This window comes from Bombyx mori, chromosome 18 (assembly GCF_030269925.1).
Source record: "Bombyx mori chromosome 18, ASM3026992v2".
Classification (NCBI taxonomy): Eukaryota; Metazoa; Arthropoda; class Insecta; order Lepidoptera; family Bombycidae; genus Bombyx; species Bombyx mori.
This window is the reverse complement of record NC_085124.1, coordinates 9,513,515-9,526,300: the sequence shown is the minus strand read 5'-3', so window position 1 is coordinate 9,526,300 and position 12,786 is coordinate 9,513,515. Positions and strand designations below refer to the sequence as shown.

General features: G+C 35.2%; 1 protein-coding gene and 1 long non-coding RNA gene across 3 annotated transcripts in view; one reads left to right on the top strand and one right to left on the bottom strand.

The window, feature by feature from the left end:
- LOC134200577 (uncharacterized) overlaps positions 1–12,786 on the top strand; it is a 481,544-nt gene that overhangs the window by 426,272 nt on the left and 42,486 nt on the right. The gene's annotated exons all lie outside the window — the stretch shown is intronic.
- On the bottom strand, positions 589–12,453 carry LOC101742352 (Golgi resident protein GCP60). The gene is made up of 10 exons (XM_004928255.4): positions 11,931–12,453; positions 11,566–11,779; positions 10,398–10,466; positions 9,580–9,684; positions 8,804–9,088; positions 6,771–6,844; positions 5,725–5,913; positions 4,051–4,161; positions 3,769–3,890; positions 589–2,801 (listed from the first exon to the last, which is right to left on the bottom strand). Exons 1-10 carry the CDS (start codon positions 12,073–12,075, stop codon positions 2,685–2,687), a joined length of 1,431 nt encoding a protein of 476 aa, XP_004928312.1. The 5' UTR covers positions 12,076–12,453; the 3' UTR covers positions 589–2,684.

Below are 12,786 nucleotides of genomic sequence, written 5' to 3'. Positions count from 1 at the left end.
AGCACGAAATGCTTAATGCAAATGTTATGTTACTCAAGTTAGAATGCATTAACCCCATAAACCCGTAATACGCTTACCCATGTATGTAGTTAGTTTCATTTGAAATAGTTTGAATTTAGTGAGTTTTTAAATTGCTTAAGAAATATTTTTTTAATAATTAAATCGCACGGAAAGTTAGTATTTTCGGATATGAAGCCTCGTAAAAAACTAGTTTCTTGTTTAAACTCCCTTTAGCACGAAATGCTTAATGCAAATGTTATGTTACTCAAGTTAGAATGCACTTCACATAAACCAATAAGCCATAAACACAGCCCGCTGAATCTTTTCAGATCATCAATTTCATCAAATCTTTTCAGGGGGTCGCGATTACGACCCAATGGTAGATTCTGCGAAGCATAGCTCTCGCTAGTGCTGGTGTTAGCAAATTGTCAGGTTGAACCCAACTGCCTGTTCGCGCGAAGTTGGAATAGCCCCTTTAAGACTACCAGCGTATAGTTAGGAAATCGAATATGTAATATCTCGAAACGACGATACTATACTTATAATATCGAGATATTACATATTCGAGTTAAGAAAAACGCAGTTAAATAAATACATTTTTTTTATTCTAGCATAATTAGGTGAGGAAACGGACCTATCGTAAACACGACAAATTTAATGAGTACTTTTTAAATAGCTTTGAATTAATAAATTTTTTACTGGTCATTTTACAACAAATTAACGGTAGGGCGAATCGGACACGTTTAATTAATCGAACGAATCGCAATCGATTCAAAATTACAATCGAGTTCGGGATGTTCTCGTTCTTAACCACTCAAGTACCAAGATGTTTTTCTCAGACTCGCCCAACACAATAATTTAGATATTCTGAAGCATCGTGTATCTCTTTCTTTGTCAATTACTCCCACCAATATATTTCACTATATACCTACTAATTATTACACTCGTCAATTTGGGTTTACATATACAAAACAAACACCTATACAAAAATGTGTTTATAAATAACATCACTATATTTTTTTAAATGCTAACAATAATACTTTGAATACGTTGTGTGACATACATCAATGTATAGGTAGGAAAAGTACAGTTCAGGACTTTTTTTTCTTTTTTCAATACACTCTCTTTTTATTTAGTAGTTCCAGAGAAATTATAGTTATATAATTATATGAAGGTTGATTCCAAAATGAAAGTAAGTAATACATACATAAGTTGCAATACATTAAATTAATAAATTTTGATGTGTCAGTGATCACGGTCGTATTTCGATCAGCACAGGTGAACACTAATACATTTTATATGTTCCACGGGACATGCTCCAAAGATATTTTGAAATAAACCCACGATCTGTAATTCATCATTAAGCCGCTGACAACCGCATCCTGTATCATCCAATCACCCATCGATCATACTGTGCTCATTCATAGTCAGTTCAAAAATATGAAATGCGCTCCCTAAGCGGGGGTGAACTATGTCCCTGATATTGCTGTTCCCCGAGAACAGCAGTAACCACTTACCATCACGTGAGCCCGATGCTCATTTCTACATTCGACGGTATTAAAAATAGGACCAGGCAGATATGATGTATAGTTAAATTATTGTTAGACCGCAAGCGCGGTACTACCATCCAAAATCCAACTTTTTTATATCATATTATATTCTTCATATTATTATTCACTGGTGGTAGGACCTCTTGGGAGTCCGCACGGGTAGGTACCACCACCCCGCGTATTTCCGCCGTGAAGCAGTAATGCGTTTCGGTTCGAAGGGTGGGGTAGCCGTTGTAACTATACTGAGATCTTAGAACTTATATCTCTAGGTGGGTGGCGCATTTACATTGCAGATGTCTACGGGCTCCAGTAACTACTTAACACCAGGTGGGCTGTGAGCTCATCCATCCATCTAAGCAATAAAAAAAAAAAATATAGAGGGCACGATCTCACGACTTTTACTTTTACCGTGGAGCAAATATTTTGATGTCACAATATTTGATGCAATGGGCACTTACACAATGTGGAGCGTGAGCATGTCCACCCAACTACAGCAATAAAATGTAGAATTTGTCTAGTTAAAACTTTACAATGCAAATTATATCAATGCGTGTTTTTTTAAACTATATCTTTTTAAATAATGATAGACGCTTTTACGAACAATAGTTTTTTTTTGTTTCATTTTGCTTATATTAAAATATAGTCGACTTAATAGATTATAGAAAGTAATTAAATTAATTAAAATAATTGAATAGAATATAAATATTTAACAGTAATTAAATATTAAAACCACATAATGGCACATAATATATAAAATTTACACGCTATTTTGATACATTGCGTTTATAAATGTATATTTTCCTCTGAAACGTCATTAACATCAAGCAGTTCAAAGGTTTCGTTAAAAAATATATTTAATTTTCATTAATACTTGATTAATTTTAGTTTCATTACATACAATAAAACAATAATAGTATATATTTAATTTATTGCACATTGTTTGGTGTCATCATTTCTTCTCTTGGAAAATTGACAGTAGCTGCGTATAATTATAGAAAACATTATTCATATTGTCTATAAACCCATCGCATTAAATAATATTATATTTAGAGGTAAACTTCATTACTTTTCGACGTTAACACAACTACTTTCGCGTGTCATGGTTATAATATTTCTAATACATTTTAAGTAAATCTATTGGGTGTAATATACTTTGTAATACAATGTTTTCGATCGCCAAAGACTGTACGTATTATCGAACTTAAGTAAATATACTCCTTCACCGGGATAAGTATGGGAGCCCGCGTATACCTGGAAAATAAATAGTTGAATTTATTGTATTTAATAGTGAATACAAAATTGTGAACACATCAAAATATAGCAATTTACGACACGGACTATACGGTAAAAAAAAAAATTATATATGTATATTATCATATTGTCCATTTAGAAAACCTTGGCAGCTCTTGGCCTATATTCAAGTTCTGATTCTATTTCGATTACGTTTTAAAATAATCAAGGGCATGTCTAAATCTACACTAATATATAAATCTACAGTGGTTTTTACGGATGTTCCGTTATAACTACTGAACCATGCATCCAATTGATTTGAAGCTTGATATCTAGTAGAAAATACTTAATGGATAGGACTTAATGGATAGGCTAATATTTATATGAGTGTTGGACTTCCTGCATCAGTTGCGGGGGCGTTAATGATGAGAATCTTTGTGGGGGTGAGAAAACTTTAAATGCCCAGCGAAGCAGACGGGTACAGCTAGTTAATATATAAAACTCAGCACTAGTATGGGTCGACCATACGTTTCGTTATGTTTGGCAATGTAATGGAAATAGTAATAGTCCGCCAGCTGTCCTCCGGTAAACAGAACCGCAACTTTTTTTATTTTTTTCACATTATGTAATATCCGATTATCTTAGTAACGGTCCCCTTATATCTAGTCTAGTTCACATACAAACATAGTATACACTGGTGGTATGGTATGGTGGCTCGTATAGTTTCACTGATGGTAGGACCTCTCTTGTGAGTCCGCACGGGTAGGTACCACCATCCTGCCTATTTCTGTCGTGAATCAGTAATGCGTTTCGGTTTGAAGGGTGGGGCAGCTGTTGTAACTATACTTGAGACCTTAGAACTTATATCTCAAGGTGGTTGGCGCATTTACGTTGTAGATGTCTATGGGCTCCAGTAACCACTTAACATCAGGTGGGCTGTGAGCTCGTCCACCCATCTAAGCAATAAAAATAAATAAAAAATACAAACCTCTGTGTGACAGTCGCGTCGGAAGACCGGAACCACGAGGCTGACGGGCGGCCTCACCGCACTTAGCACTCGCCTATCGCTGCCCAACTCAGGATCAGAGTTCGAATCCTGTACTGTAAGTTCTGGAAACAAATAAAGATTTCTATTAAGCGGTATGATCATTAATTACCTATTCATTCTATCCGATCTGTGAACGCACTGAAAATGACCAGTGAATAAATAAAATAAATAACTTTATTAATACCACTGTACAACAGAATTATTGTATTAAATTAACATTACCTTCTTCACCGTAGACTTCCTCTTCTGCTTCATCTTCTTCGTCGCTTTCTGACACGTGAACCGTCACTTCTGAAGTCGGAGATTTGCTCCATTCAAAATAAAGACCGAAACCTGAAAAAAGTAAACAGTTTTAATTGATTATTTTTTGTCTCATAAAACAGCTATGACCTAAATTACATTTTTTTTAAATGCTTATATTGTTGCTAGTATGTCGACTTGAGAACGGTTTGATTGCACTTTGAACGTAATAGCTAATAACATTTTCTGCTAAGCCTAATCAGTGTAATTCATGTATGTATGTAAACTTCATGCACTATAATAATATGAGTTACATTGTCTTCTAGACTGCTTCAATCGTCATCAAAAGACACTAAAGTTGTATACAAGGACCATTTAGACTGGGATTGTAAATGAAAAAAAAAAACAATGTTCCACATTAAGCGACTCCATCCTAGTGTGTAACTGTGTTATAAGTTATAAGGATCAGAAACATTTACGAAACAAGAACATGTAGGTACACTATAGCACACACAGCTCCAATACTCAACATGCGGACTCCGATAGGAAATGTAGTCGATCCCTGGTATGAAAGTCTTATTTATTAATAAACGAAGTGATCACAAATAGGGCGATGTGTTAAAATAAATGCGACCACCAGTAGTGTATTGTAAACTCTGTTCACGCATCTGGAATGCTGAGGATGTCGATTCATCAAATTATTGTATCTGTATTTTGTTATTTGTATTATTATATTGGTATTATTGTGTAAATTTTCGCGACCAATTAGAATCGAGCTGTGTGTGACGCTAGAAACGTGTGCGGTTGCTATTGGATAAGAATACTGTTCCCTGACCCCACTATCTTATAAAACTGTTCGATTGCTAATTCAGAATAAGCACGTCAAATGATATTTAAAAAAAAAACTTTTAATTTCACTCACTCACTCACTCAAGTCTAAAAGAAAATAAAAATTCAAGTACAGCATATCTATGGCCGCTATAAGCCCACATGGGTCGGTCCCAATAGCCTGCTTGTTTCTATCGTGGAGAATTTACACGTTGCATTTTGACTGGTATGGAAACTCGTTATACAATAAGATATGTTTAAACTTTAAACATGGATGGTGACATTAACATTGTGATATGTATGAATTCTGGTACATACTTAATAGCAAGGCTTTATTTTTTTTGTTCAACCTATGCTGGTAGCCTTGAGAGGCTATTTCAGCTTCACCCTAACATGTGGGTTAGCTCACGGGGCTCAAACCGGAAGTGTTGCTAACACTGGCCCTAGCAAGAGCAGTGCTTCGCAGAATCTACCACCGGATCGGAAACGCGATGCACTGAGAATAACCGACGAGAAACTCAGTGGGCTGTGTCTATGTTCAATCATCTAAGCTATAGGAAGTTAGAAATGTTTTTTTTATTGCCTTTGTAGGCAGACGAACATATGGCTCATCTGATGGTAAGTGGTTACCGTCGCTCATGGACGTCTGCAATGCCATGGGGCAGAGCCAAGCCGCTGTCTACCATTAAGTACTCTCTGCAAGCCTCGTTTTAAGAAGGACATGTTATAGCGCTCGGGAAACACCGTGGAAGGGAGTTCATGGCAGAAAAGATCTTTGGAAACGCACTGTCGATGAACGCAGCGGTTTTAGATAATATAGATGCTTACCAATATCGTATTTGTCCGTGGCAAACTCCCAACAGATACACCTGGCGCGATGATGCGTAGGAACCCTTATAGTTACAGTTTCTCCGTGTCCCACAGTCAACATTCCTCCACTTGACCGAGCAGAGTCTTTGAATTGAACTATTTCATCACGAGTCCACATGCGCGCATCCTCTACCGCTGGTAGACCATCTGAATATTATATTATTGAAAGTTAAGTGACAGAAATGATTTAAAAAAATGCCCTAATATACTGCAATATTTGCATCCACGTATTTTTGTTCATTTTATAACTTAATTTTTTATTTTTTAAAGAAGATTTACTTGTGGCCTGGATGCTTTTCCAGCTTCACCAGGACAGGTGGGCAGCAACGGCTCATCCAGGAGAAGTGGGATTTGCTAACAGTTGCCAGAGCACCTCCGAGAGATACCTAACTGCTCAAGGACAGCTGCTTCGCGAATGCATCTATGTACGGATTGGGTTGCACCTCGAACTCTTTACAGAGTTCGACGAGTACGGTTACCAGAGTTCCGAAGTCTGCTTATAGTGTTAGAGATAAATAACAGAAAATGTGCCCTAAGCATGTCATTACGGATCCTCCCCAACCATTAACGGTGCTTTTAGGTACCACAAGCACCGGTCACCGTCCTCGTCGAACCCTCGGTGAGCTCACGGAGCTTAAGCCGGAGGTATTGCTAACACTGGCCCTAGCAAGAGCAGTGCTTCGTAGAATTTACAACCGGATCGGAAACGCGACCCACTGAGAAGATCCAGCGAGAAACTCAGTGGGCTGTGTCTGTGGGTCAATTTACACGTCGAGCCCTTCGTCGCAAGCGACGGATTCGACTAGAACGATGACCGGCTAGGGTAACGATGATATAGCCTCTGAAGACTATCAGCACAGGAAGACGAAAAAAAATATTATATAGTTAGCAAAAATGTTATTTGCTAACTGTAATACATAGTAATATGTGGTATTGCAAACAATGCCTCCTGATTAATCATCGACATTAAAGTATTTAATGTTTAACAAGAAATTTGTTATTACCATCTTCAGATTCGTCTTCTTTATAGACTTCGGTGTAATCGTTTGGATCCGTTTTTTCTAAAGTCTGCATTGACCTAAAACAAAATATTTAAAGATAGAGTTACTCGAGAAAATGTAGAAATTTATTAAAAAAAACTTCGATTTTTGTACTACATCATCTGTAAAGGTTGACAAGATAACTGAATGATAATGACGATTCTATGTAATACATAATGCAATATTTGTCCATTATTATTTCTATAAATATAAGCGATGATGACCATCCACAATTAGGTGAGCAGCAGTCAACAAAATTTTGCAGATCAAACTAATTTTTAACAATGTTAAAACAGTGACTTAATATAATTTTTATTGGTATGTATAATAGCCGGCAAACTTCTTGAGCATTTGTTGACGTAGTGGGGGTAAGTTTGCGCATGGTACACTCACGTGCAAAAACATTATTTACTCTGCGTCATAATACAATTAAATTATTAAAATCAACATATGTATTTATTTATATATTTATTAGAACATCAACAAAAAATATAGGTTAATAATTATAATAATTTAATCTTGGGGTAAAATAGATAATCCTTCTATTAAGTCAAAACTAGAGCTGTTGCCAGGTCTTCGTTCAGTTGAAGCGAAGCTGGTATTTGTAATTTTTTTTCGTTATCATAATCTTGACCATTATCATCATCACTGTTTTCATCACCCGAGTCGCCATCATCGTGATAAGTCGACATAGGGCTCATCGGTGTAGTTTACGACTCGGTCGGTTCGATCTTCTTTTTTGTCTATAATTAATTATTTTTTGAAGATATTCGATTCGTAGTAATCGAATGTTACTTTTTTCAATTACCAGCTTCCGATTATTTTCTGTTTTTTTTTCCATCTGAAGCCTAGCTCTTTCATAATTCGTCGTAAACTTCATTCCGAGCCATTAAAATGTATATCTTCTTTAAAATTTTCGAAGCCTTTCTACGGTACGGAGTTTCGCTGCTTGTTATGTAGTTATTATGATTACATCTTTTTATTACAGATTGAACGAAACTATCCATTCCGGTAACTTTCTTCTTCCCTGGTCTTTTCTTATCCGGAGTCCCAAGCACGATGAGCAAGCCAGAGCCTTTAGCTTCGTTAATAATGCACCTAACAGTACTCACTGATGTTTTTGTTGCTTCCGAAGTCTGTTTTACTTTTTCCATAATATCATTCTTCCCCTGTTTTATAATGAAGCAATATACGTCGTACACAATTTTTCTACCCTTTCTTTTGAATACTACACCAGTTTGTCGCGGCAGTGTATTTTTTATAAAAAATCAACAAACACTCAACAAATAGCAATGGCAACAAATTCAACAAGCAATTATAACAAAATATAACTTAACGATTAATAACGATAGACTTTTCACTGTACGCAAGCGTACTTTTGGGAGCAAGCGGAACGAAGGCGCGGTGCGGGACGCAAGGTTCGACTGATCTACCAATAACGCGCTCGATACGATTTCCCCTGCCGTCGCGCCTCACCCTCACCACCAAAGTGATCTAAAATTCGGTTCTGCGCAGTCAAGGTCATTTGCTCACGATGTTTGCCGGTTACTATACTATGTAGGTATTAAGCAAGACAATATTCTTATTATTAAGATATTTCGTGGTCAAAAACGATTGAAGAACTCAATTAGCCATAACATTCATCATATTAACCTGTTAAACTATTTTAATCAAGTCTGTAACTAGTGAAAATACAATAATAGTGTATAATAATATATCGGCGGCCACGAGACAACCTTGAAAAATTTACTGTGGTGGGCAAGGTAGAAGGGAAAAGACACGCCGGCCGGCCACCAAACCGTTGGTCGGATCAGATAACTGCGCTCACTGCACTCTCTGTTGCGACCGCCCTGAGAGAAGCCGAAGACCGAAGGAAATGGAAGCTGATGGTACAAAGAGCCACGAAGGGCTTTCAGGGACACGACCTTCAGCAATGAAGTATGCGACTAAGAAGAAGAATATATTATTATAGCATGTATGGAATCAGTGGTACTTACTTGTTGTCCACAACAGCGACAATATCAGTTTCGTTTAAGTTGCAGTCTTTCACCATTTCCTCTTTTTTAACATTTTCACTCTCTGTGTCATCACTTTCGTTGAGTATGGTAGAATTTGCTAATCTCTGATCTACAGCTAGCTGCTTTATATATTGTTGATAGTGTTGATCTTGTAGTTGCCTAATCAAAATGGCTTGCTGGTCGAAATTACCAGGAAACTGTTGTTGGGCATATTGTAGGAACTGATCATACGTTTGAGCGTTTAAGGCATCCTTTATCCTTTGCCTAAAATGAAAAAGTAATATGAAATTTAAATGAAATATAGATCTTATTGACAGAAGAATTAATAAGAAGAGAATATATCTGGCTATATAGAGTTATCTGTCTGCAATACGAGCACTATCTTTGCTGTACTTAAAAAAACTTGAAATTACCAGAAAGCATGTTTTTAACGTATTCTATTTTAATTTAATTTTTATATAATTATATTCTCTTTCCAGTAAAGTGTATTCTCATTTAGAACTTGTATGACTAAATTTGCCAGCATTATTTAATGAAGTATCTGTTGAATCATTCCAATGTGAAATTTTCTGATTATATTTTAACTGTACTTAAATATTGCCCATATTCCTATGCTATATTGGGGGTAGTAAAAATACTAAGCATGCTGATACTTACTTATAAAATTTTCTGTAATTAAGGAAAATTGTTTACTTGTAAAATTTATTTACACTTTTTTTCTTTTTTGATTTTGGAGTTAAATCAAACATACTTACACTTGTTGTTCTTCCGTTATTTTATTACTTTGCTGCTTCTGTTTCTCTAGCATGACTCTATTTTGAAGTTCGATTCGAGATCTTTCTTCTTCTTCTCGTTTCAACCTTAAAATTATTACCTAATAAATCAAGTAGACTGGCCAATGGCTGTAATGTGCCTCCAAAATATATTTATAAAATATATTGTTTTTATCTTTCAAGCAATATTATTTACGAAATTGCAGTCACAAATTCAAATTGTGTGTAAAATACATAAAATAGGATCTGGAAATTTCTTTTAGCTTTAAAGCGAGCTTTTTTTTTTAGCCATATAGATAGGCACAGAATTTGGTCAATAAAGTTTAAATTTCGTTGTTAGGTAAGTCTTCAATGTAATTCTGTTATCGATCTCATATCTCTATACAGCATTTACTTGAAGGAATCTATCAGTTCCAATCTACCAGCTTCAAACAAACAGGTAATGAAACAGGAGGTAGGCTTTTTGGTGTCCGTAAATTGGATTATAATAAGTAATTGTGGTTTGGACCTCATGTCTCAAGGTGAATGGTGACATTCATGCCTATGGCCTCCGGTAACCTCTACACATCATGTGGGCCCCGAGCTTGTGCACCCATATAAACAATAAAAAAGTGAGGTTGTGGACTCTTTCAACAGTCTATGGAAGAAAAGAAAAAGTTTAAATTAAAAACAAAACCTTGCCAATGTCAGTTTTTTAAGGCAAACTATTTTTGAAGGGAAGATTTTGTAATGTGCCCCAAAAACCAAGAAGAAACAAAGACATCAAATGTAGTAAAAAATGGTTAATTTTTTAAACTTACTCTTGTTGCATCTTTTGTTCCTTGTCCTTCTGTATAGCTTCCAAATATGGCTTGAACAATGGACAAAGTCTGTTGATAATAAAACATCATTCTCAATTTACGACTAGTAAGTTTACAAATGATTCACATTTTAGGCCGACATAAAATATATGAGTAAAATAAATGAATAAATAGAATAAATAATAATGAACAGAATAAATATTCTCATTATCTAAAACTCTGGTAGGACACTGAACTGATTTCAAAGCTCTATTGGACAAGCTCTTGTCTAACACAATTTATATAAATTCAACTGTAATTTTTAGATATAATAGACTTAACTAATAGAGTAGATATATGTTAATTTAAATTTACAGTCAATCCAAATAACAACAAAAATATTCTAAGCAAAACTAGGAATCTATCTGTTTTATTAAGTTAAAGGTATTAAACCTGTAAGTCCACATCATTGTATATTTTATCTTTGACTGTATGATTTTTTTGTTATATGGCTACATAGAATTCACAAAGATAGTCAGTCTAGTAAATAAGTGATAAAACAGCTGATACTGACATACATTGCTGATACTTTAACTCATTTTACAGATAAGAAAAATACACTTAAAAATATGGGTTAAATATATTGCGTGAGCTATATTATTTTTGATTATTCACAGATAGGTTATGAATGAAACTAATTTTCTCCAGGTTATCAGTGTACACAATCATCCTCCTGCTAATTTACTGTTTTTTTAAATTTTTTTATTGCTTAGACAGGTGGATGACTTCTCAGCTCACCTGGTGTTAAGTGGTTTAAATCAATACACACTTTTTAATTTTGGAAACTGTTACTTTAACGATTAAGTATTAAATGCAATTTAAAGTTCTTGTGGCTTGACACATCTAGTGTGTATTTGGGCATGGCAGAATGTAAATCCTTCAGGCACTATTAATTAATTGACGTATTAAATTGTCTACAGGTTCAGAAATAACCCTCACAATAAAAGATAGATATCATGTAATTAGTCTAGCTAAAAGGCATGATTTGCATAATTACTGATGGCAGGGCACATTTTCAATGTGAGTGACATTTACATTTTGATGTCTATAGAGTACAATAACTTAACAAAGAATGTGCTACGAGCTTGTCCAGCAATATTAGGAATATAAAACATATTATAATTCTCACCTGTCTAAAGCATGGACAAAGCCAGCCATAGCCTGTATTTGAGACATTTGACCTAATGCTTGCCAAGCTGCATGCCTATCTCTCCCTATCACATCCAAGACACCCAGAGGTGGTACAGAATTGGGATCAAATGGACCGTGCGCGGTTTGTTGTGTATAGGCGACCAGTTTCAGCCTGTCTTCATAGCTAAGATGTATTGCTTTTCCTTCCTTTTCTAAAAGAATAAAATTTAATTTTAGCTTCTTGACATTTTTATATTAGGTTATCTATCCATACCTTTGTTTTCCTTCTCTAATTTCTAAGAACATCATATCAGAATCATTGTTTTGATAAATGTGTGTAGCGGTAAGTTGTATGCCCATTACCTTTATAGAAAAAGACTCCATGTTTATATACTTCTTTTAGGGGCATTCCCCACTTCCTTTCTTCACTGTCGACAATGCCTTGATCTGTCTCTAGCAATACTTTTTCTGGATTAACTTTTATATTACTATCGATTTTACTAGCCATCTTATGTTTTTCTGACAGACTGCTGTACGCATTAAAATCATAGACCAAAATAAACCACAATCTCTGCTTTTACAGCGCAGTTTCATTTTTCCAAACGGAAAGACGAAGGTATCACACCGTACAGCCTAATTTTTAGTATATTCTGTTTTATGAACTGTTCACTAACTGTTGGAGTTTGAAAATATAATAGCAGGCAACACATGACACATCATTGCAGATTTCGAATATTGGAATTATTTTAAATATTTAAAAAAGCAGATGATTGTCTTCTCGTAAGTGAAGTCAAGGACTTCTCATCTAGACACGGTCAGAGCAGCATCTAAGAGTATTATAAAGATAATAATTTTATAATGGTGTAACAGTGTTCAATATAATTATAATGAAGCAGTGTGTTTTTAAATAGACCCTCATAAACCTACAAAACCCAATCCCCTCAAATTTAACCGTCCAACACTAACCACAGAAAACTGTAATGTATCTGCGGATTTTTTGGTGGGAACACGCGGAGTGAAGTTGGTTGAATTGTTTTATTTTGTAAATTTAGTGTTTCCTCGGGTTTAGATATGTAATAATCGTAGTTTATTAACTGTTATCATCTGAGAAAATGCACAAATGTGGGAAAATTAAACAAAGTCTTCGAACGTAACTTCTCAGGCTCTTTCAAAAGTCTCAGTCATCTCATCTCGTTTCATTTAAATTCATCCCATTTGA

What these genes read in the sequence shown, in the direction of transcription:
- LOC101742352 (XM_004928255.4), bottom strand. Translation starts at nt 12,075, where the DNA reads ATGGCTAGTAAAATCGATAGTAATATAAAAGTTAATCCAGAAAAAGTA. An exon ending in GAACAAAAGATGCAACAAGA is followed by an intron (nt 9,685 to 10,397) that starts GTAAGTTTAAAA and finishes AATAATTTTAAG; the next exon opens with GTTGAAACGAGAAGAAGAAG. An exon ending in AGAAGACGAATCTGAAGATG is followed by an intron (nt 5,914 to 6,770) that starts GTAATAACAAAT and finishes TATAATATTCAG; the next exon opens with ATGGTCTACCAGCGGTAGAG.